General features: G+C 34.1%; 6 protein-coding genes across 8 annotated transcripts; 3 read left to right on the top strand and 3 right to left on the bottom strand.

Moving 5' to 3' along the window:
- The first annotated feature begins 3979 nt into the window (after positions 1 to 3979).
- LOC123882098 (toll/interleukin-1 receptor-like protein) lies at positions 3980 to 5399 on the top strand. The gene is made up of 2 exons (XM_045930896.1): positions 3980 to 4701; positions 4984 to 5399. The coding sequence occupies exons 1-2, from the start codon at positions 4025 to 4027 to the stop codon at positions 5069 to 5071; spliced, it is 765 nt and encodes a 254-aa protein (XP_045786852.1). The 5' UTR covers positions 3980 to 4024; the 3' UTR covers positions 5072 to 5399.
- Positions 5400 to 5893: 494 nt separating this feature from the next.
- Positions 5894 to 9409, top strand: LOC123882097 (probable acylpyruvase FAHD1, mitochondrial). The gene is made up of 7 exons (XM_045930894.1): positions 5894 to 6077; positions 6173 to 6338; positions 6418 to 6470; positions 7195 to 7257; positions 7846 to 7896; positions 8008 to 8125; positions 8950 to 9409. Exons 1-7 carry the CDS (start codon positions 5970 to 5972, stop codon positions 9060 to 9062), a joined length of 672 nt encoding a protein of 223 aa, XP_045786850.1. The 5' UTR covers positions 5894 to 5969; the 3' UTR covers positions 9063 to 9409.
- A 275-nt stretch (positions 9410 to 9684) lies between these two features.
- Positions 9685 to 12224, bottom strand: LOC123882096 (epoxide hydrolase A-like). Its single transcript, XM_045930893.1, has 3 exons — positions 11263 to 12224; positions 10803 to 11044; positions 9685 to 10169 (listed from the first exon to the last, which is right to left on the bottom strand). The coding sequence occupies exons 1-3, from the start codon at positions 11827 to 11829 to the stop codon at positions 9923 to 9925; spliced, it is 1056 nt and encodes a 351-aa protein (XP_045786849.1). The 5' UTR covers positions 11830 to 12224; the 3' UTR covers positions 9685 to 9922.
- Positions 12225 to 15734: 3510 nt separating this feature from the next.
- On the bottom strand, positions 15735 to 17773 carry LOC123882094. Of its 3 annotated transcripts, none has more exons than XM_045930890.1 (3): positions 17138 to 17773; positions 16530 to 16804; positions 15735 to 16033 (listed from the first exon to the last, which is right to left on the bottom strand). In XM_045930890.1, the coding sequence occupies exons 1-3, from the start codon at positions 17443 to 17445 to the stop codon at positions 15978 to 15980; spliced, it is 639 nt and encodes a 212-aa protein (XP_045786846.1). In that variant the 5' UTR covers positions 17446 to 17773; the 3' UTR covers positions 15735 to 15977. The 3 variants fall into 3 exon arrangements, with proteins under 3 accessions (XP_045786846.1, XP_045786848.1, XP_045786847.1); XM_045930892.1 differs by having other exon boundaries at positions 15735 to 16464; positions 17138 to 17535; XM_045930891.1 differs by having other exon boundaries at positions 15735 to 16450; positions 17138 to 17535.
- A 1709-nt stretch (positions 17774 to 19482) lies between these two features.
- On the top strand, positions 19483 to 20887 carry LOC123882093 (RING-H2 finger protein ATL2-like). The gene has a single exon (XM_045930889.1). The coding sequence runs from the start codon at positions 19641 to 19643 to the stop codon at positions 20493 to 20495; it is 855 nt and encodes a 284-aa protein (XP_045786845.1). The 5' UTR covers positions 19483 to 19640; the 3' UTR covers positions 20496 to 20887.
- A 738-nt stretch (positions 20888 to 21625) lies between these two features.
- LOC123882092 (pectinesterase/pectinesterase inhibitor-like) lies at positions 21626 to 24061 on the bottom strand. The gene is made up of 2 exons (XM_045930888.1): positions 22872 to 24061; positions 21626 to 22674 (listed from the first exon to the last, which is right to left on the bottom strand). Exons 1-2 carry the CDS (start codon positions 23905 to 23907, stop codon positions 21938 to 21940), a joined length of 1773 nt encoding a protein of 590 aa, XP_045786844.1. The 5' UTR covers positions 23908 to 24061; the 3' UTR covers positions 21626 to 21937.
- Between the last annotated feature and the right edge of the window lie 828 nt (positions 24062 to 24889).

Genomic DNA, 24889 nt, shown 5'->3' with positions numbered 1-24889 from the left:
CTTATCTTTGGTAATCCTCTTACTAGATCAAGTTGAGAAAGTTTTGCAATTGTCCTCATATTTACATGTCCTGCCCTTTTGTGCCAAATCCATTTATCCTTTTCAAGAGATACAAAACATGACTCAACAGGCAGTTCATCTAGATATATGACATATACATTCTTTTTTCTTGATCCATTAAAAAGAGTTTTTCCAGTAGATATTTGCTTAATTTCACATGTATGAGTTTTAAAAATTACTTCAAGACCATTATCACACAGTTGACTGATACTTATTAAGTTATGTTCTAGACCCTCTACATAATGAACATTTTCTAATTTAGCAGAATTAATTTTACCTATTATACCTTTACCTTTGATACTAGCTTTTTCATTATTACCAAAGGTAACGGTTCCTCCTTCCTTTTCCTCAAGGGAAAGGAAGCTGTGTCTGTCTCCAGTCATGTGCCTCGAGCAGCCACTGTCCAAGTACCATGGCTTTTTCTTGACTGCTAGCAGACATTCCTGCATTTGAGTTTAGTAAGACTTTTGGTACCCATAGTGTTTTGGGTCCTTGATGGTTAGTGTTTTTAAATGGTATTTTCTTATGAGGTGATCTTTTGTATGATTTCTTTTGAAAATAGTTTTGGAGATTATCTGGAGAATGATCTTTTACATGGTGTGTAGATCTTTTCTTAAAGCAAAAGTATCTTATATGTCCATGTTTATGACAGAAGGAACAAAATAGTCTTTTTATTTTTTGATCCTTTTTAGGTAAGAAATTTTTATCATAAATTGTTTGATACGTTTTAGAACCTATTCCATCTTTATCAACAACTCTTTGTTGAACTCCTATAATATTTTCAAAAGTTTCAGTAGTTTTCACACATTTGGTTATGTCTTTTTCTAAAACTGAAACACTTTGTTTTAGTTCTAAGTTTTCTCTTAACTTATAAACTTTATCTAGATCATGCTGAGCTTTTTCCAAAGTTTCTTCTAAAATTTTATTTTTAGTTTTATATTCATCTTTTTCTTGAATTACTCTAGTAAGTTCAATTTTAAGTTGATCATATTTTTGAGCAGTAATTTGTGAATCATATAAGAGATTATCAAATAATTTTTCAGTTTTCATGCATGATGAACAAGGTTCAAGGTTTACCTCATCAAAGTCAGTTCTTGCCATTAGGCAAACATTTGCTTCTTCTTCTGGTATATCTTCTAGATCGTCCCATGTAGCCATCATAGATTTGTAGGGAGGTTTTCTTTGCTTTAGATTTGGACATTCATTTTTGTAATGTCCAGTTTGATTGCATCCGTAGCATTTTACTTGGCTTAGGTCAGCTTCATTTCTTCTTGGTGGGAATGATCTTTTGTTTTGATTTCTTCTCATCATTAGCTTTTGGATTCTTCTTGAAAGAAAAGCTATTTCTTCTTCATCGTCTTGTTGAAGATGATTCTCTTCATCACATCTTATTTCTCTTTTTAAGTTCTCTTCTACTTGTGATTCTAGAGCAATCATTTTGTTCTTTGCTGGTTTCTTTTCTTGAAGTATTGCTTCATGAGCTTTTAAGGATCCAATGAAATCTTCCAGATCCATTGTTTTGAGATCTTTTGCTACAGTTATTGCAGTTACTATGTGTCTCCATTCTTCTGGTAGACATCTTAGTAGCTTTCTTATTCTCTCATGTGTGGTATATTTTTTACCAAGAGAATTTAGCTCATTTATGATAACTGTAAACCTTCCATACATTTGATCTATAGTTTCACTGTTACTCATTTCAAATAGTTCAAATTTTCTTACTCCTATGTCAATCCTTGTTTCTTTTATGTGGCTGGTTCCTTCATGGTGTGTTTGAAGAGTGGTCCACATATCTTTGGCCGTCTTGCATTCCATGATCCTGTCATATTCTTCCCTGCACAAAGCACTTTTAATAAATAATTGAGCTTTAGTGTTTAGTAGTACCCTGTCAGATTCTTGAGTTGTCCACTCAAGCTGTGGTTTTGGTGTGAATGAGTCTTTGACCAGTGGAGCATAGTCTCCAACTTCTACTACAGCCCACATATTGATATCTTGTGACCTAAGAAACAATTCCATCTTGTCTTTCCAGTAGTAGTAGTCATTTCCTTCAAAAAGAGGTGGTCTATTTGATGATCCTCCTTCTGAGATGAATTTTGCAGGTTTAGACATTACTTCCTTCCTGAATCTTTTCCTCAAGCACTTGTTAGATGCTTAGCTTTTAGAGGCAGTGCTCTGATGCCAATTGAAGTAACAATGTTTGTCACAAGAAAGGGGGGTTTGAATTGTGACCCTTTAAAAATTTAACTGCAAAAACGATTCAAGCACAATAACACACTATGATAGTAAATGGTTAGATTAACTGGAGAACGTTCTCCTCAAATGTAAGTGCAATATAGTGATTTGTGTGAGTTAGTGTTTGCACAAATAAAAGAGTAAGGGAAGAGAAGATCACACAAAGAATTTATCCTGGTTCACCCCTTAATAGTATGGGCTACTCCAGTCCCCACTTGCGTGAGATTATCCACTATAATCTAGACCAAGATTACAGAAAAACTTCCCTTTGATCTAAGCCCAGATCAAAGACCCTTTATGATCTTAAACCAAGATCACAAAGTATCCAGCTATAACCAGCTGCTCTACCTCAATCAATTATACCCAATTGACTTGAGAGAATCCTAAGTTTATCAATGATTTCTTTGGATCTAAGCTTATACACCTAACCGGATGTGAAGCTTACAAATTGATACACTCAAAGTACTCTACAAATATATGATCCTAGATTTCTAAAGAGCTTTAGAGTAAGAGTGAAAAGGAGAGCTTTTTTTGAATGTATTAGATTGCTTTGTGTGCTTGAAGTTCTTGCTCTTCCAATTAAACCAACATGCTATTTATAGATGGAGATGCTCCTTTGTTGCTTGGACATCACACATATCCGTTGTGAGTGAAGAAATAGCCGTTGAGAGACAAATGAATAGTGAGATAAGTACTCTTTTATGGGAGAATGTAGCCACCCATGTCATAAGCTTGTACTTGGGATCAGATATGAACCTTCATTGCAAGCTGTATGTACTTGTTGCTGAGTTCTCATTGGTCTAGATTAACTTCTTTAATGATGTTCTTGGAGAACATAAAGCCTTGTTGCAAGATGTGAAGTTATTATTCCTTAAAGAAGCTTATTCGAGTAAGCTCAAGAACCAAAATCAATTCCTTGCCTTAAATGACTTATTTGCACTGTTATGATCCTTTAATAAGTCCAACTTAAAAAGTTCTTTCTTGTCTTGTACCAGTTGACTTGAATAAGTGCTTATGCTTTAGAACACACAAGTCTGGAGACCAATCTGAGATCATTCTTCTACTGCAGATTTGTCTAAAACTTGTTTGATTCTTTTCTTATGAGTGAAACAAGGTTAATTTAATCCATTGCATCTGTTCTTAAATTAAATCACTCAAGAGCACTTGTTAGATCACAAAATGATCAGAATCAAATTAAAATTTAATTAAGGGTTGTTATCTTTAAAACATCAAAATAGGATTTTGTCTCAACAATCTCCCCCTTTTTGATGATGACAAAACCTTTAATTAATTTTTGATTGTGATTCTGATTAAACCATATTCAGTAATAATACTTGTGATTTAATCATATAAAGCTCCCCCTCAATTTTAGCATTCTTTATCAATTTATAAAATATGCAAATGCAAATTGAGTAAAAATATGTAAAGACATAAATTTGAATCAAACATAACATTCATTAATCAAACTCATAATCAGAGAATATGACATTGTTCAGGTACATGATTAATGATCAAAACAAAGTGATTCAAAACATAAAAGTAATTTTAAAACATAATCTAATTCTTAGAATTCAAACAACATACAATTAGAAGTTGAAACCAAAACAACTTCCAACTATATCTACAAATTCTAAGACTGATAATACATAATTTGAAACAAGCATAACAATTCAAAAGAGTCTAAAAACAATGTAAGGTTCTTTTAACCACACGTGATGAAGCAGACTGTGTCCTCATGAGATGCGACCATTCAATTTCTCTGAGTCCTTTATCTAATGACGAAGCTTTGACATTGCTACAAAAAATTTCTGGTGTTAACTCCCAATCTGGTCTATTTGAAGTGGCACAAAAAGTTGCTTTTAAATGCAATGGCTTACCTGGGTTGGTTGAAAAGGTGGCATCTTCCTTGAAAAATATGTCCATTGGGAAGTGGGAAGAATCATTAGTTAGTCTAAGCCACTCAACAGCGCAATATCAAATTTTTATCAGCTTTAGAGGAAACGATACTAGAGAGATTTTCACAAAATATCTTTATGACGCTTTGTGTAAGGAGGGATTCCAGACCTTCAAAGATGATCAATCATTGCAGGGTGGTGCCCCAATTGAGGAACTTCTTGAAGCCATCGAAGAATCAAGGTTTGCAATTGTTGTTTTGTCAGAAAATTTTGCAGACTCTAAATGGTGTCTTAAAGAACTTATCAAGATTCTTGATTGTCGGAAGAGGAAGAAACTATTGGTTTTGCCGATATTTTATGAAGTGGAACCAACAGACATAAGACATCTAAAAGGGAGGTATGGTGAAGCTATAACCGAACATGAAAAGGAGTTAGGAAAAGATTCTACGACAATAATGGAATGGAAACAAGCATTGAGTGATATTTCCAACTTGAAAGGAGAGCATTACAAAGGAGGGTACGTATTTATTTTTCAATTACTTTTAGTTGAATTCCATTTATCTTTAAATCTTAAAATTTTAGATTTTGTATATATGTGATTTTTTTAAAAATTTAGAAAAATGTTATTTGAACAAATTTTCGCCTTTAAGAGCTCATTTAGTCGTGTTCCTCGTTCCACAACCTTAATTTTGTATCTTATTTTTACATGTTGTGTTCACTTTTATTATTGATATATTTAGCTGGTTTTCTAAGAAATTACTTAACATACAAATGATAAGGTGTTGTATACTTTTTACAGGACCAGAGATCAATTTATCGAAAAGATTATAAGATTTGCCAATTATAACAGACATCGCTTATATATACAAAGCATGTACATGAACTAGATGGCTTCTCTTACAGTGAGTGCAGTGCAAGACAACGCTAAGTGCAGATGTTGGGATTTGGCATTTGTTGTTAATGTCTTTCTCAGTTTTATGCTTATTTGTTTCCTTCTGTCGTATTTTGGGCTGGCTGCTTTTGACCCCCCATTGTGTGTCATATTTTTGTATGTAGATGATGGAGTACCTTATGCTCCCTTTTATTCTATTTGACTTTTTTTTTAAAAAAAAATGACTAAGCTAGTTGCAAATGGGTCTAGGCTCATATATGAATTTTGATTGTAATTTATACATTTTTTTAATATTATTTATTTACTCATGAAAAAAAATCCTAAATAAATAGTATAGTTTTTTTATGAAATATCATACACATTCAACTTTGAATTTATACTTTATTACTCTCATAAAATAAAGTTTTTCGATGACAGAAAATTGATGTAACTAGTTTTCAGCTTGTTAAACAGGTGGTTAAGAATTGAGTTCCATTTTTAAATGAGTTTGATGTATACGCGTCGTCTGTGTAATTTAATTTTACACGGACAATCAATTAGAATTATTCAATCTTTCATATTATATCAAAAAGATGGAGTTAGATGTGGTGATGTGGCAGAAAATATGATTGTTTTTTTTTTTTTTTGATAAGCGCAGAAAATATGGTTGTAATTGATTGTGAGTGCAAAATTATTTTACATTGTTGGTGATTTTTTTTTTCTCTTTTTAAATATATTTAAAAATAATTTGGTTGAAAGAGGATAATTTGTTGTGAAAACTCAAAATAAAATAAAATTAGGATATTAATTAACATTTTCCTTTGATTAATTAAGTAAGAAATTTGCATAACGACGTGGCATGTGTGAGTTGAGAGTTAGACGGTGGGAAAAATAATCAGAAGAAGGGTGAGAAAATGTCGACGGCATCTTGTCAGAAACTGTTTGAATTAGGCACCAAGATCATCGGCGTCGGTAGAAACTACGCCGCTCACGCTAAAGAACTAGGCAACGCCGTTCCCAAGGTCGGTCACACACCATCCATCCCTTTCCATTTTCATTTTGCTTCTAAACAATCCATTCATTCATTCACTTCTCAATTTTCCGAATCTGATTTCAGGCACCGGTGTTGTTTCTCAAACCGACGTCGTCTTACTTGAAAAATGGCGGAACAATCGAAATCCCACACACCGAGAATTCTCTTCATCACGAAGTCGAACTCGCCGTCGTTATTGCCAAGAAAGCTCGTGATGTTCCCGAATCATCTGCCATGGATTACGTTGCCGGTATATAACTTTCTTTATCACTCTTTTCCTTTTTTTATTTCTGTTAATTGAATATATTATCTTGCTTTTGGTATATCAGGTTATGCTCTAGCATTGGATATGACTGCTAGGGACCTTCAATCTACTGCTAAGGTAAATTTGTATCTTTTTCTATCAAGTTTATAACTTAAGGATGAATTTTGTAGGATATGATGGAGGGAGTTATCGAATTAAGCACTCGTTTGATGTATGCATAGATTAGTGTTAATCAATGTTGTCAATCACATATTGCAGAAAATAGTGTCGTTATAAACACTATTTGACAACATTTTGTACTCAATAGAGTATTGCATATCACTATTCAACTACATATAAACACTATTTGACAACATTTTGTACTCAATAGAGTATTGCATATCACTATTCAACTACATAGGTGACAATTGACTAGGAATCCTTTAACTGTTATGCTAAACATAGGAAGATTTTTTTGTGGAAAGTACACCGATGCAAAATGTTTTCTCAAATACTATTTACAAGCTTGTGCTATAAAGCTCTAGTAATATGAGGGTTTATTGTAACGAAATCAGGTTGGAGCGATTGTTGCTTTATTGTATCCAACCTTAGCTTGCATTTCCAAGAGTTTGATTTCTCAATTTGAATCTGTCTGGAGTCTGTTTAAGAAAAAAAAAGTATAACAATTGGATTTGAACTACTGGGATGTAAATAAAATAAGTATGAAATGATTTGTATATTAATTCCTTTTTGCTTTGGCAATGTGTTATATTTTTCTGCTTAGTAATTTTTAAGGTGATTTAGATATGATATTTTCATGATCTAATACTTGATGTGGTTTCTTTTTCCTTTTTGTTGTTAGTCTGCAGGTCTTCCATGGACTTTAGCAAAAGGCCAGGATACTTTCACGCCAATTAGTCCTATTGTAAGAAAGTGTATGCTATGATGCTTAAACTATTCTATAAATGAAATATTAGAGAAATCATTTCACTCTTTCTTGGATAGTTATAAGGAGTAAATATGAATGATAGTGATAATATAAATTTTAGACGTTGATAGCCTAAGCCTTTACAAGGATTTGCTCTACTAACCTACACTTGCATTACCTTGGCGCATGTCATATGGCGGGATTAATATATTACTTGCTCCTAAATTTTGTGATATGTCTGATAAGTATCAAGCATTGGGGAACCCTGGCGCACCAAACCACTTAAATACTCCACCGAACATTGCATTCCACTTGATATGAGACTTGGACACCCCATAATACCCAAGTTCCTATTCAGTGTCTTTTACAACAACAAAGGAATTGTACTAGCTTCCTATGCATATAGTATTGTTGGTCTTTAAATTCAATTATACCCATTCTTTTCCAGTTAAAACCGAAATTTCAGAAAGCAATGAGTCATGGTCCCCCACATATATTATTGATATGAGAACACAATTATTTTGTATGTCTACTTATTTTATAAGCTATATTCTTCAACTGTATTTGTTTTCCAATTATTTGTAGTTGCCCAAGACTGCAGTACCAAATCCTGATGATCTAGAATTATGGCTAAAGGTTTGAGTTTTTTTTTTTTTTTTTGTACTTCTCCTTTAATACTTAGCTCTATTATTATTATTGATTATATACCTAAATTAATTGCAGTGATATGGGTTTGCGTTGTTGTAGGTAGATGAGGAAATTCGGCAGAAGGGCTCAACCAAGGACATGATATTCAAACTTCCATTTTTAATTAGCTACATAAGCTCTTTGATGACATTGTTTGAAGGAGATGTAATTCTAACTGGTATTACATTGATACCTCAACTGCTTATTTAGATTTGTGATATATTTTAGGTGACGAATGTCTTCAATACTTTTGGCATATTGTTTGCTATTTAAACTATTATTTGGGCCATTAAGTGTTTGTTCAGTTGATTGGATCGAGTGTCCTTGAAAAAAGGTCTTGGGGTTCTTGACCTCTCTGTTGGTAGACAATTATTGATAGGTTATATGTTAGTTCTGCTATGAGCCTTTGCGAAGACGCCTGTGCTCTTCGAAAGGGAGAACCTCCCTTCTCCCCAATGATGGGAAAGAAAAACTGTTTAGTTTTAATTCAATAACAATGAAGAGATCGCCACCTCTATTGGGGGTGATCTTGGATTGCTTTATTTGCTTCAAGAACATGTTTGGAGATGGGGTTGGAAATGAGTCTCCTGTGTCTACTTAGCAGCTCATATCTATCACTTTACTAGATCAACCAATTGAGAATTTGTCTTGTTTCTAACTATAAGCTAAGCTTGCGTTTTCGCATGCCCGGCTTATTATTTAACTGAATGGATGCAAAATGAGTTTACTAGCTTAACAAATGGAGCCTAAAATATTCGATTAATGAGACTTGTTATTGATTCATTAAGCTGGGAGAACTTGTGACTTTGTGTTAGGTATGTTGAACTACGGAATAAGTTTGATTTCTTAGTTAAGTTAGCCACGCTTGAGCTAGGCTTAGTTTGACTTACTTTGAGCCTTATTTGTGGACATGTTTTGCACTTAATCAGTTTCCTTAGTAGATTAAAGTATAATGCATGCATTACTCGATGCCCAGTTAACATTGATTATGATGATGTGTAGGCACTCCCCAAGGTGTTGGTCCTGTGAAAGAAGGTCAAAAAATTACTGCAGGCATTACAGGCCTCGTGGATGTGGAGTTTAATGTTGATAAAAGAAAAAGATCTGGAAATTAATGATATTGGTATCTCTCCAAAGAGAGGAGTACACCATAAAAACTCCATTATTTGGAGTCTGAGCATGTACTCTGCTTATCAGCTTGTTTCCTATTCCTAGAACTAGAATCAGTACTCTGGACCTCATTGGAAGTGATTATGCATCATGATAATGGTGACAACTATGTTATTGTGGAAAGTAAGGATTATGATGTGCTCAATAAGCAACCACCTGATTTATGATGACCGGGTGATAGATATAGCCACAGTAATAAATAACAGTATTGCTATTTTTACCCAAGAAACATTAGTTATACAGTGGCAAAACGGGTCGATCACACATCTGATCCGTTTAATTATCTGAAAAATTGGGTTGGCGTGCGAATTTTTTAAACAATACACTTTTTTTTTTATGGAAAAATTATGTGAATTACAACACCAAATAATTTGTTTGCCGCTGTTAATTACTCAAATAATTAGGGGCTGGATGACAATTTGAACGTTGGATGGATCAACCAAACCCCATTCCATTTCCGAAGAGTTAAAAGCAGAACAAACTTTATCATCCCTTTATATATTATTATTACACACTTCATGAAAAAAAAATTCTTTCAAATTTGCAAAGGTAAAAATGTATTAAAACTTTTATTTTAAATTAAATGTTTATAAATTCAATAGACGAGAAGAGTTCATAGACATGTACACTGCAATTATTCAGATAGCCCTTAACAAACCCAGAGAATGAAGAGCTCATAGACAAAGTACTTAGACATTATTCATATCACACTTAATAAAACCTGAGCATGAACACTCAGCAAGAACAAAGATACAACCAAAGCTGGAACAAAGAGACGCCATTCCAAATGCACACCCAGAGCAAATTAGAATTTTTTGAAGAAATCATAGATGTGTTTGTTGATCTCATCAGCCCTTTCTTGATGGACGAAGTGTCCTGCCCCTTCAATTACAACCACATCCTCCAGAAGTGGCACATCACTTTTCAACCCACCTTTGTGAATGTAATCTTTTGCACCAGGTGCATTGTAGGTAAGATCAAGATCACCCACGATAAACTTAACTGGAACTTTGACCTTGGCACCAGTCCATGGAGCATTGAGCTCCCAGTTTCTACAAATGCAAGGGATGCAATAAGGTAAAATTAGTTAAATTTGTCTTAGAAAAACTATTAATCTCCGACACAAACATAACATGACACCGACACATAGACATGTAATAATTTAAGATAAAATGATTGAATATAATTGCATGTGTCGGTGTCAGATACTAACATGTGTCGAATATCCGACACGTCTTCGATCTGAAATTTCGTTGTTGCGTAAGAGAAGAATCAACATTTGATCGACGTGAGCTTATTTATTGAAATAAGCACTTATGAAACTGATTCGAAGAACTTGTGAAGATAACTTACAGCATTTTCATAAGTTGTTTACACCTTAATTTCATAAGCTCTCTAAGATGGCTTATGAAAACCACTTATAGCTTATATGAAAAATAATTTAACTTTATTTATCTTTTGTTATAGAAATAGCTTTTACATAAGCTTTTTATCATGACAAAACAAGCTGCAAATTAAGTTGTTTATATCCAAACATGTCTATATATGATAAGTGTTTATGCTATAAACACTTGTTATGTTTAAAACCTCAACAGAAATCAATGAAACTTACTCTTAAAAACATTTTGATTGATAAATTGATACTTAATTTAGTAGTATGTAAGAAGAGTTGAAGATAAACTTACAGATCTATATTTCTGTAGTAATTCAATGCTCCTGTGAAACCAGTCTTGTCAAATTTAGAGGCATAGTAATTACATTCTTCTTCAGATAACCATGGAGGCAACACTATAGGAGAATCAACAGGATGTCCAAAACCTTTACCCTTAGGTAGATAAAGTGGACCGGGGTTTCGGTATGTCAGAAATTCCTTAAGAACTCTTTCAGTGCCAATCTCAGCAAATTCTGCTTCTATATCACCAGGCTCCTGTAATATTATTGCAGGTGACAGAAACAAAAAACCACTTAGAACAATACTCCCTCCGTGACAATATATAAGCAAAATTGACCTTTCTACGTTCATTGCATAATTAATGTATCTGGTACCGGATATATTAATTATGGAACGAACTAAGGTGAATTTTGCTTATATATTATAACTTTAGGTACCAAAAAAACTGCACAAAACCTAAAATATCAACAAACCTGAAATCTGGAGATGTAATAGTCATTACCATAAACTGCTCTAAGAGTATCAAGAGGCTTTCTTTTGGGGTTTCTAGGAGTAAAAGAAACACTCAAATTAACAAGAGCTTTGATTTTTTCAGGGCGATAAAGGGAAAGATACCAAGCAATAAGAGCACCCCAATCATGACCAACAACAAACACATTCTCTTGATCAGCAGCAATTGCGTCGAGAAGTCCGATTATGTCACCGACAACATGGAGGCTTGTGTAGGATGTTGGTGAATCTGGTACATCAGTGTCACCGTATCCGCGGAGGTCCGGTGCCACACAGCGGTAACCGAGAGAAGCTAGATATGTGATCTGGTGGCGCCATGAATACCATAGATCAGGGAAACCATGGATGAAGAGGATGAGTGGACCTTGACCCTTTTCAGCTATGTGTATGTTTATGCCATTGACGGTTACTGTTTTGTGTTCTATGTTTTCTAATTCCATGTTTCTGTGGTGTGAATTTGTTGAGTTGTGGAAAATGTTTATGAGAGTTTGAGTGACTAGGGTGTACAACTTTGAGAACAATATTCCCATTTTATGGGAAATAATTGACTAGAGGTCACCGTCCATTACTTACATAGAATTGATTTTTAGTCCCTCAACTATTTGGATATATTTTAGAGTTTAACGGAGACGTACTAACCGTGCAAAATAATTTTCATTAGAGGATTTATGAGGCACACTTCCATGTGAGAGTTAGAGATCAAATATGTTTAAGGGATCTAAATCTCTTGCCATTAAGGTCAATTTATTATTGGTATTTAAATTTAATTAGGAGAAATTGATTCTAGAAGTATATGTTGATCTTGTTGGAGAGTTCGCGAGAGTGTCAGAAGAAATAATGAATCAACGCTAAAAAATTATGTACAACAAAGGAACACATTGCATCTCTATCCAAAATTTGCGCCAAATATATGAGTTAATGTCAAGTTTTATATTTGTTTATGTAACGAGTACCCTAAATACACTCTTTAAATTGGATGAAAAGATAAAGTTGGTGATTGCAGGGCATTTTATAGTCTCTATCCACATTTTTCTTGCATGAAAAGATAAATTGGACGAATAAAGGGAGTGTAAACTCTTTTGCTTGTTGCTTTTTGCTTTAGTTGCTTCCTTGATTCACTTACTTTCCTTGTCGAAGCATCATTGATGTTCCATACGTTTTGCTTTTGCATTTGGTCATGTCCCGGGCGTGCTTTCTTGGCCATATTCACTCAATATTGTTGTGAATGAGTTGTGAAAGATCAAATAGACCTACCATACTACCTATATTTTTATGTAACTACTAAAAAAATAGGATCTTCTAAAATCTAAGACAAAGATAATGATATTCATCGTTGTTGAGATAGAAAATTTCAGTCTCTGATGAACTTACTCCGTCTTCAAGGCTACAAAATTGTGTCGCCCCATAATTATTTGTCTCTATCCACATTTTCAGGCTCTAATTACTAATTAGACATGTATCTGAGTTCGATCAGTTGCATTATTTTTCTCAATATTTTGAATCAATAGAATTTCAAATAAATGGAAAATTCAAAATCTTGAATAATATTCAATTTATATAAAAAGTACTAAACACACAAAAAAAAAAAAGTTTGTATGGAGCATACCCGAAAATGTGAAAAAAAACATCAAAACATAAATTTTGTCAAAAAAACATCAAAACATAAATTTGTTTTTTTTTTATCGGTCTTTGTTTGTCTCGTACAAAGACCCGATTATTAATATATTTCTCCGTTAAAAAAAAAAAAAAGTGAACTCAAATGATATTGAAGAAGATCTTTAGGATTCCCTCCAAGTAATTGGTCTCTATACCCCCAACAATTTTTGTGAATATTTTAAGTTATATCTTGATCTTACCTTGATCAGAATCGACATAGTCGGTGGTTATCCTCTGCAGTACGGTTGTGGTGAGAGGGTTGTACATGCAGATACTCCGGCGCTCAAGTCAGTTTTTTTTTGTGAAATGAAGGTTTTATTGATAGAAAGTATTGTAAGTGAACTTTCTGCATGAGAAGGTATATATAGTCCCAGCATGGAGCCAAATTCATTAATGTGAGGACGAATAAAATGTCCTCACCATTAATAGATGTTGGAATAACGGCTGAAAAATAACGATTGACAGTAAATATCAAAAAATAGATGGTGAGAGTTATATTACCATTGTATTCTTTACATTTTATTTTAACAAGTTTACATTTTACTCCCTCCGTACCACAATATATATTACTTTGAAGAAAAAATTTGTACCAAATTATATGTCGTTTTTTTTTTCTTTCGGCTTTTCACCACCAGTTGAATCTGGTTCGGAGGTCAGTTCTGGCATCAAGTGGTTCCAGCCCCCTCCCGATCGCAGTTGTGGGGGATCGAACCGCGGTCCTCCCTACCAAGTTCAGCACCAATCACCACTGAACCAACTAACGATTGGTAAATTATATGTCGTTTTACAATATCAATAAAGCATTGAATGATATTTTTCCTATTATACACTTACTTTTTTATTACTCTCTCTTCTTTCAATTCTTCAATTTATTTTTCCCATACAATTAATGAAGGATAATTTTGTAAATTAACTCAAAATTTCTCTTTTCCATGCAACAATAATTATATTTCTTAATATGCGTAAAAGTGTCAAAGTGACATGTATTGTGGTACTGAGGGAGTACATTTTATTTTATTGACAAAGAAAAGACAATAAAAGAAAATACTCTATTCGTCCCAAAATAAATGACCTAGTTGATCACCTTCACGTTTGTCAATGCACAACTTTAATCATTAATATCTTAAATTATCTATTATTAAAAATTATATATTTCGAAAATACACATCGAGACAAATCAAATAACATCTCGTATGCTAATATTTGCATATACATATTAGTAGAACAAAATACAGTCAAAAGAGATCATATGGATAATAGACAAAGTCAAAAATATGTCATTTATTTTGGGACGGAGGGAGTAGTAGAAAATATGATACTCTTGTCCGTAATAATTTTAAGAGTTTAATTGTTGTGCACCGTCGGTGTAAATTATTTTTACACATACATCCAATGACGCGTTGCCACATTATTTAATAAATGTGACACAACATGTGTTTTTAATTACCACACATGATGTATCGGTATATAATTGGATGCATGTGCAAAATAACTTTACACCGACGGTACATATAAATTAAATTCTAATTTTAATAGTTAGGTGTGAGAAAAATCAAAGAAAACATTGATGATTGTTTGATGATTTTAATTTGAGTATTCTGTATTCTCTATGGTACAAGTACAACAGTGGCTGACCTTACTGACTCAACATGTTCTTGGGATTGGAATATTTTAATGGTTGGACCTACAAAAATGAAGCTTAGGCTAAGAGCTATTCCTCCACCTCATGATGATTAGGGGTGGACAACGACCCGAAACCCGATTCAATCCATAAAAACCGAGACTAAAAAATTGAACCGGGTCGGATTGAGACTGAACCGTGAGCTGACAGATCTAAAGTGGCGGTCTGATATGAGTAGGGATGACAACGGGCGCTCATGGGTGCGGGTTTGACACTTACCAAACCCACACCCGAAATCATCACCCAAACCCAAACCCAAACCCAAACCCAAACCCAAAGCCTGTTCGGGTGGCAAAACAACACCCACGCCCACACCCATTGGGTTCGGGATTTTTCCACCCAAACCCAAACCCGCAACACATTTGAAAATAATTTGAAAATTTAAGAAATTAAATTTCAACATAGACTTTGAATTAAATTACAACTAAAATTAAGGTCTTCCAAGAAAATTCAAACATAGACTTTCAAGAAATTACAACATAGACTTTCAAGAAATTAAATTACAACTAAAATTTAAGGTCTTCCAAGGAAATTGAGGGAGACTATGGGGGTAATTAGGTAATTATAAAATATTTCGGGTGGGTGTATGGGTTTCGGGTGTGGGTTTGACTGATGCCAAACCCACACCCATATTATCGGGTGTCACCCGAACCCAAACCCAAACCCAGTCAAATCGGGTTTCGCCCGTTGACTTGGGTTTGGGTTCGGGTGGATCTCTCGGATTTGGATTTTTTTGCCATCCCTAAATATGAGTTGAGGGCGGTCGGGTTCGGTTTATAAAAGTTGATCCGTGGGTACTTAAACCTGACCGAGTACTTAGTGTTATTTTACTATGTGACAGTAAGTGTCAGTGGTGTCAGTGTATTAATATGTCACAATCAGAACTTTATATTAATACACTCTCTCGTTAAACACTAATTCCAAAACAAATAGCTTCACAGCAAAACACCAATACCATGAAGCTCACAAGACAATAGCAAAGTACACTACTGACTACACCAGTTCAATTATGCAGAAGGACTTAAGCAGCATTATTACAATGAAACTCACTAGACAATATCTATGCAAACTAATCTGTTACTGAAGGACAGCTAACAATACCAGAATTAAGCACTAATTTTCAATTATGCAGCTCACAAGACAATAGCTAAGTACACTACTGACTACACCAGTTCAATTATGCAGAAGGACTTAGGCAGCATTATTACAATGAAACTCACTGGACAATATCTATGCAAACTAATCTGTCATAATAATTATAACTGCCTAATTCAACTCATCATACTCATTCAACTCCATCATTATAGCCTAAAAATTACTAATATTGGGACATAATTACCTTCAATCGTCATCGAGCCTCGTAGAAGCCGAAGAACTACCAAGATTTGATAAAAAATCTGCAAAACACAAAAAGGAATTCATTATTACTATGCCTCATGTGCAACTTGTCAATATAGGATGCCTCTGAGATGTATATTTGCTCCTGACATATACATCTACAAGATCATGGCTAACTTCGCAAGCTAAGAATTAACTCAGACAACACCACCACGCAGCAAGAAGTGAAGAAAAATTACAAACTAGAGAAAACTAATTGACAAACTAAAATGAAGAAACAGTCAAACAAAGTAACTAAACCAAAGTTAAAAAACCAAACAAAGCAACCCAAATGCTTCTGGCTAAGCTGGAGAGGACACCATCCAACGCAAACTTGAGGCGCAAGAGGATGAAGCCAAAATAAAAAACCCCACCAGCAAGATTGATCAATTACTTCTAGCCAACCAAGCACGAGGGCTAGTCAACACCCGCACCAGCTACAAGAAAACAGCTAAAACAAAGAATCAAAGATAGATTTACTATAGTAAGTAAAAAGAAGATATCTTTTAATCTTACCTTGCTCAAGTTGCTGTAGAGTGTTAAGATCATCATATGAAACCAAAGATGATGTCTCAATGCCATGATCTTTTTTTTTAACCCAATCTTGTGTGCAAATCAATGCATCAAGCACTCTCCCTCCGGTACTAAAGGCAGATTCAGAGGCAACCGTAGAGACTGGTATAGCCAACACTTCTCTTGCAATTCTTGCAAGGACTGGATATCGAGTACAATTATCCTTCCACCAAATTAGGACATCTAAATCCCCTTCTTCCTCTAATATTTCATCCAAGCTAATGAATATAATGAATATATTATTCAATAAGCTAATAATCTAATGAATATATTATTCAACAGATTCAAGGAATGAGAACTAAATGCACACAATGCCAGAACACAAACTGATTGTATATTGAGCACGAAAATAGTAATGATCAGAAACAGTAATTGTAGCAGCAGAAGAATGCATCATCTATGGTTATTTACCATCAAATTCATATACCTTTTCTATTTTGCTGCATCTCAGAACAATAGCAATACACAAGAACTACTTAATTATAGAACTACTCAACAGATTCAACAAGTTATTCAACAGAAATCAACATTAGATTATTAGATTCACTCACCGATTAAGCTGATTTTGCGATTTAAGCTGATTGGATTGTCGTCGATGGTGAGTGGTTGTGCGACAGAGGACGAGATGGATTCGCCGGTGGGAGTGGGTTTGACGGAGGAGGATTCGCCGGTGGGAGTGGGTTTGACGGAGGAGGAGAGTGGGTTTGACGGAGGAGGAGGATTTGCGATGATTGATGAAACTGTGATTTTGTGATTTGGTTTCTGACTGTGTTATTTGGTTTCTCGCTTTTGAAATTAATTTTGAGAAGAATAAACCGGTTCTAAACCAACTAAGTGAAATGGTAAACCGGTTTACCATTTTTATGTTTTATGGTCTGGGTTGGTTTTTTTATAAAATGGGCTGGGCTTTTAAAAAATAGAAATGGTTTGGTTAGTAATTTGGGTATGGTTAACCTTATTATTTGCACACCCCTACTCTCGTACACATCTGCCTCCTCTCTCACCTCAACCTCCTTCATCCACCTTCACCATTAGAAAAAAAGTTCAACGCCAACATAAAGATACTTAGCTAAGCAAACACACTCCATTTGATTTTACTTCTTTCCTCTCTTTCTCCTTTTTTCTTGCTTATTGGAGTTTAAATTTTTGTATATTGTTGTATTGATTGGTTTGAAAGATTGTTTTATGGTAATATTTCTGGAATCATAAGTGAGAAAAACAAAATTGAAATGATTAATTAAATAAGTTACTAACAAAGAAATAGAATCGAAAATAAACAATATTACGGTCAATACTGAGCAGTGGCGGAACCAAGAATTTTTTCTTGGGTGGGCCGTTAAAAAAATTTATAATATATAAATTAAATAAAAAAAATTATATTGCGTATAAAAATTTAAGTCATAATAAGCAATAATTTGATAATTAAAAAATTAAATTACATACCAAAAAATAATACACTGCGTATGTCAAATGACTTGAAATCATCAATAATTGACTTTGAACTATTGCTTGCTTAATTAGACAATCAAAAAAATTTAGATTGAAATTTATTCATTAATAAATATAAGATAATAATTACACACGGATTAAATAAATTAAAAATAGTTGTGTTTTATTTTTTTGGTAAAAATAAAAATTGTGAATTGATATATCATAAGAAAAATATTAATCTCAAAATTATGTCTTTACATGTTTAAGGCAACATTTATCCTCAAAGGTGTGTGTTAAAAGTTGATTTTTGAAAGGAAAAAAAAAAAAAAGCAAAACCAAAAATGCATGGTTCGAACCCATGACCTTCACCTCCAATGCATTAAGAATTGAAACCTCTACCAATTAGGCTAACCCTGCAATTATATTTCTTTTCACCTTAACAAATATATATAGTATTATAAATATGTAATTTTATTAAAATACCAAGGATATATTAGTAATTTCCTATTTTTTGGGGGAGGGCCGTGTCCCGCCTCAGCCCTCCCCTAGTTCCGCCACTGATACTGAGAAGACGAAGAAAGGAGAACTGTTGGTTCCGGTGGAGTTGGGAGGATGGGTTTGGATGTGTGATGGCGGCCAGTGTGGTCGGAGGTCGGCGTTACAGTGGTTGGTGAGATAATGGATTTGTGAATTATTAATTTTATTTTTTTGGTAAAAGTGAAAAAAATCTGATGTAAACACATATGATAGGTATGGTGGGATTTCAATATCCTACGGTAAAATTTTACTTATGCACCATGAAATACTCCATCCGTCTCATATTATAAGCAAAAAAAATTATTTTTTCATGTCCCAAATTATAAGAAAAAAAAACTAACTTTTATTATTTTCAAGATAAACTTTTACTTAATTTACTCTCTCTCTTCTTTTCCCCATACTCAATAACCAATAAAAACTGTTTTTACATCTTCCCATAAAACTTATTTCAACAAACACACAAAAAGTCAACCTTAAAATTATGATATTTTACTTTTCTTAATAAGTGTGAATTTTTTTTTTTGCTTATATTATGAGACGGAGTAGTACTTGACAAGATGGTTCATAATAGAATTCGCCTAAAACTTAAGTCAATTAAACGTATAAACGGGGGTTGATCAGTGATTGTAACTCATCGCATACTGTATTAAGTTTTTTTATGTTAGTTCCACCACAATTCCTTCCACATTCATTCACCTCTCCTCTCAATTGACTTTGGAAAACTGTGGGTTGACTATCCCTTTTCACCAAAACCGCAACACAATTTCCATAACATTTCAAACACAGAAAATTACGCAAAACAAAACTTAATGCACTACTAATAAATCCAAAAATCCATACGAGAACAAAGGACATAAATGACATTTCATAAAAACCGCGTAAACCATAAAATTAACCCCTGTTCCCAAAACCTTGTAAAAAAGAATTAAGAAACCGATGAAAGGACAATAAACAGCATCAACACAACTAAATAAATAAACTGAAAACTACTTATCACTCACCTCAACTAACAATCGAAAAAACCTTCTCATTCTCAATTCCAACAACATTTCATTATTTACTAGTAAAATACCCGTGCAATTCGCAATGGATTCGGGTCTGAAGAGCGATACCGAATCCGAATACAACTATGCCATTAGCGGCAAAATAATGCTAACAGCCACTATCATTCTCTTCATCATTATCATCATAATACTCTCTTTTCATCTCTTAATTCGATGGTACCTTCTACGTTCCAGCAACCGTCAACAACACCGCCGTAACGGTAACCGTCACGTTCAACGTCAACCGTTCGTTTTCTACGTTGATCCTTCCGCTCCTGCTTCACTGATCCAAGCCGTCTCTCGAGGTTTAGATGCCTCTGTTATTTCCTCACTCCCAGTCTTCAAATTTTGTCCTAAGACTCACCCGAAGGGAGTGGAATGTGCGGTTTGTTTATCGGAGTTTGAAGAAGGGGAAACGGGTCGGGTTTTACCCAAATGTAATCATAGTTTTCATATTGATTGTATTGATATGTGGTTTCACTCTCATTCTACTTGTCCGCTTTGTAGAGCTCCCGTGGAGCCGGCTCCTCCGGTTCAATTGACCCGATCCGAAGTAGTTATTGATGTGTGTGACTGTGAACCGGAATTGGTTTTGGATTCAAGTTCCGAGGAAGAAATGAACCGGTCTGAACCGGAGTTTTCTTCTTCTTCTTCTTCTTCAAGTTCGAAGCAATCTTCGTTTGTTGGCGTTACAGTTGAGATTCCAGAAAGAAGTGAATGCGATTGCGAGAGGTTCGTAGCTGGTGAGTCGAGTTGTGATTCATCGTCGTCGTCGTCGTTTCGATCCCCGATGAGTCGTGTGTTGTCGTTTACCAGAATTCTTAGTAGAGAGAGGAAACCGAGTGTTTCTGTGATCGAGTTAGATGAAGAACGAGGTGGAAGGGAGGTGACTCAGTGAGTTGATTGATCACTTAAATCGGAGTGTGATGATGTGGCGCTTTATAAGCTGGCGGCGTGTAGCGGTGTTTGAATGGCATGTGGCATAGTAATGACGATGGTGATTTCTCACTGGCCTTACACGTGACATATTATAAACTTTTCATTTTTTAATTCTTCATTTTATTTACTGTAGTTGTATAGTACGGAGTATCTTGTTTTTGTAACAGTAGATAAGGTTGTCTTTAGAGAATTATTAAAAGTAGATTTATAACTTATAGAAATTTTTTTATTTTTTGACTAAAGTAAATAAAAAATCTTAAACAAAAGAAGTAATTATTAATTTGGTCAAACATCAAATTGGACCGTCTTTGATTTTTTAACTTTCAGACATTATTAATTATTGCCATTAAAAAAAAACATTACTATCACCAAAAAAAAATTACTGTATTAATTATTTTCGAGAAAAATTGATAAAAATGAATTAAATCTATCTTAAAAAATAAAGTCTTGGTCAAACTTACTATTTTTACATGTTTAAATTGAATTTTGAAACAAATGGCAAAGTATTAATTATATATGTTTTTAATCTATACAATGAGCAAAATTTCATCTTTATAGGTACGTTTGACCCAACTTTATTTGACCATAAAAACTATTTTGATACTAAAGTTAAAAATAAGAATCATGAAAATATATAACGTTAAAGTTGTTGGATAATTGTTTGTTAGATAGGTTCTAAGAAGCTAAGCGATTAGATGTTCATGAGTTCATTATAGTCTTGAGAGTGTAAATCCAAACAAGATTTTAGTTAAACTATATTTTTTTTTGTTACACGTTAAACTAATTTTTTAATATACTAAATATCATTATTAAACTTTTGGATTTTAATAAATTTTGGGTTTCAAACACTTTTTTTTGGTGATAATATTGTGGGATATGATCATCGCAAAGAAAGATTTGTGGATGAAAGAAAAGAGAAAAGGGGGCTTATTCACCATTATATATCTAATTGTAATTAGTTCATTACTGATTTGGTCTTTCAATTAGCTGATAGACATGATTTGGTCTTTTAATGATCAGTTGATTATTATAATTTGGAAGATTTAACAAATCCATGCCACCTAATTATAAATTATAATATAATATATAAAGAAAGACGTACGAAATATACATTTTGCAAATGTAGTGGAAGCAATATTCACATATTGAACTCAAAACCTCAATGGTGTAATTTGAAGCATAATTAAAACAAAGTGTAAATTAAAATCGAAGGAGAAACTTAATTAATAATAATCAACAAACACCAATATACTTATATATGTATATAAAATGTGAAATTGGTTAGGATTGAGAGCATGCATGCATGGAGGGATGGCTACATACATATACATATACATATACATATTATTATTATATATTAAGAGGTAGCTTAAATTTAATTAAGCAGCTTAATTAAATAAATTATTGTGGTGCAGGTGTAAGTAGTCCAGCTGGTTTTGGTCCAATTGAATAAGGAATTCCAGCTTCAACAATCCAAACATCACGCTGAGTTGAATTAGCAAGTTCAAAAAACTTTCCTGGATAATAATCACCAGCTTCAGGGGCAGTAAGGACTTTAAAACCAGGCCACTTCACTCTTCCTGCAGTGTTAGCACCAGCACCGATATTGTTGTATTCGTAATAAGTACATGTGTCTTCAAAAGCGCTTCCCATCCATGGCATATAACCTTGTGGTACAAAGATACCGTCAATATCAGAATCCATGATAACAACCTTGGAGTAATTTCTCCATGGTCTACCCAAATATGCTATCTTGGGGTCCAAGGTAGCTACATCTGGTTCACCGGTGAAATGACAGTTTTGGAAAACAAGGGCAGATGGACTTTCGGGTTTGGTTCTTCCGCCTGCTGTTACCATGCATTGTTGATCTTCCAATGGCTTTTTGACGATGAACTTGCAGTTTTGGAAAACTCCGACAGCATCACCAAAGACAAAGTCGATGGTTCCTGTCACCGTACAGTCGCGGTAGAATTGTCTTTTTGATTGTACGTATAGTGTGTCTTGGAAACCGTCCATGTGACAGTTGTAGAAGATTGCTTTGTCTGCTGTTACACGGAGGGCTACTGCTTGGTGCTTCTCAGCTCCTGCTGAGTTCTCGAATCCGACGTTGATGGCCATGAAATGAGCAGAGTTCACACCTGTCATTGTCAATTAATAAACAATTAATTTGATAGTTGAATCAGCGAAATTCAATGTTTATAATGAATTGTATTGTTGAGTTAGTATGACTCATATGCTTCAGGAAGAGTCTGGGGGGCGGCCCAAAAGCCGAGCTAGCCGAGCAAAGTGAAATTTAGTAGAAAAATTAAAGGAAAGGACAGTATTTGGCACTTACTGAATGTTGAAGTGAGGTAAGTCTGAACACCATCAACATAGTTTTTGCTGCCAGTAAATCTGGTCTTTGTAGGACCATCACCAATAATAGTAACATGGTCCCTATGTTTATCCAAAGTAACATACTCATTATAGACACCAGCCTTAACATGAATGACAAAAGGAACCTTGTTCTTAGTAGGAACAAGTTTAAGTGCCTCAGTCAAAGTCTTAAACTGTCCAGTACCATCTTGAGCAACAACAACATTAGGCTTAATACTCTCAGGTGCCACAAGAAGTTTCCTTTGAGTTTGACTAGCCCATGTTGGTAAACCATCATCATCAGACAAAAGTTTCCTATGATTTATGGAACTTGCTAAAGAACTCAAGTTAAGACTTTTCATAATATCTGCAACTCCACTTATAATATCAAAAGCATTGTTACTTAGCTCCAAAGATGTGTTAAGAACCTTAGCCATGGTTTGTCCTGCATGAGTAGTTGTGTTCTCAAATCCATCTAAACATGTTTGTTGATGAGTAAGTGTACCTGCGAGCCAAACCTTAAGATCATAAGCATATTCATCTAGCTTACTTAGCTCAAATTTATCCAATGTATTAATTGATTGATGAACATCATCAACTGCATAACCAAGGACTTCTTTGCAAATTTCCATAGCTTGTTTTGTCATGTCATTGGTAGCTAATTCATGGTAAAGTGTTGAGTTATCAATCTGTTTCAAGAGTTCATTAGCTGTTGCATTGAATGCTGCTTTCACCAATTCCTTCATGTCTGAGGTTTCTGTTGAAGCTTTTTCAAGACTCTTTTCGCAGGTTTTTTTGTACTCTGCTGCATCACAGAGTATTTGTACATTTTTTTGTGATTTTGAAATTTGGTTACCACTACCATGACCTCCTCCTAATTCTTCGGTAGCATCTTCGGTCGATATACCTACTGCCACCGCAGCAACCATGGCGATAAGTAAGATCGAAGATACACCGAGAGCAGCGAACTTCTTCTTTTGCTCATGGTTTTTATTTTCTATTGCACCTCCAGCCATCCCTATGATTTAAGAAATTACAATAATTTGTGGGTTTTTTTTTCGATTTTTTTTTTTTGTGTTTTATTCAGAAGATTGATCAAAATATTAGCCCTCTGGGCAGTGTTTATTACAATGCCCGGGGCACACTAATGATTTTGATTTGAAAAATGTTGAAATGTGTTATGCTATTTATATGACAAGAGTTCTTTGAATATTACTATTTTTGTTGTTAAATCAATGGTGGGTAATTCCTATCCCAATTACTAAATTTGGGTTGCAATGTTTACCACAATGTTGTTGTTGACTAATTTTGATCCATTTAATGTTTAGCAAACCGTGGCTTATTGGTTTACAATTTAGAGGAGCTCCTTGAATCATGGACTTAATAACGGGTTAATATAACAATGGGAAAAATGAAGATTGCCATTTTGGGTAAATGTTAGAAGCATGAAATATAGTTATCTTATTGATTCCTTTTTTAACATAACCAAAATTAAGAGGTGTCTATCCTATCCGTGAGCTTAGCTCAGTTGGCAGCAGGGACGGATCCAAAAATCAATCACATGGGGGGCTGAATTTCTTTTTTTAATAATAAATAATAGAGTTAAATATATTTTTTGTCCTTATAAAATAATGAGTTTTTATGTTTAATCCTATTAAATTTTAACTGAAAATATCCTCTAAAATCTTGTAGTTTGGTAAGAATAGTCCCTATTTTCAAATATTTATACAAAAAATTGATACAAAACTTAAAAAATCTTAATTTTATAAAGACAAAAAATATATTTAACTCAAAATTATAAGATAAAATCAAAATAATTTATTTAGAAGCACTTAAAACAAGAGTGGGTAAATTAAGAGGTGTCATTCGCAACTCAAATACATTAAAAGTTATATATATTAAACATATATGCATGGGGGAGGGGGGGGGGTTGAAGCCCCTGCTTGCCCCCCTTGGGTCCGTCCCTTGGCAGGACATTGCATTATATATGCAAGGGGT

This window comes from Trifolium pratense, linkage group LG4 (assembly GCF_020283565.1).
Source record: "Trifolium pratense cultivar HEN17-A07 linkage group LG4, ARS_RC_1.1, whole genome shotgun sequence".
NCBI classification, from domain to species: Eukaryota; Viridiplantae; Streptophyta; class Magnoliopsida; order Fabales; family Fabaceae; genus Trifolium; species Trifolium pratense.
Note: the sequence above shows the minus strand (reverse complement) of the source record. Positions and strands in the feature narration are given on the sequence as shown.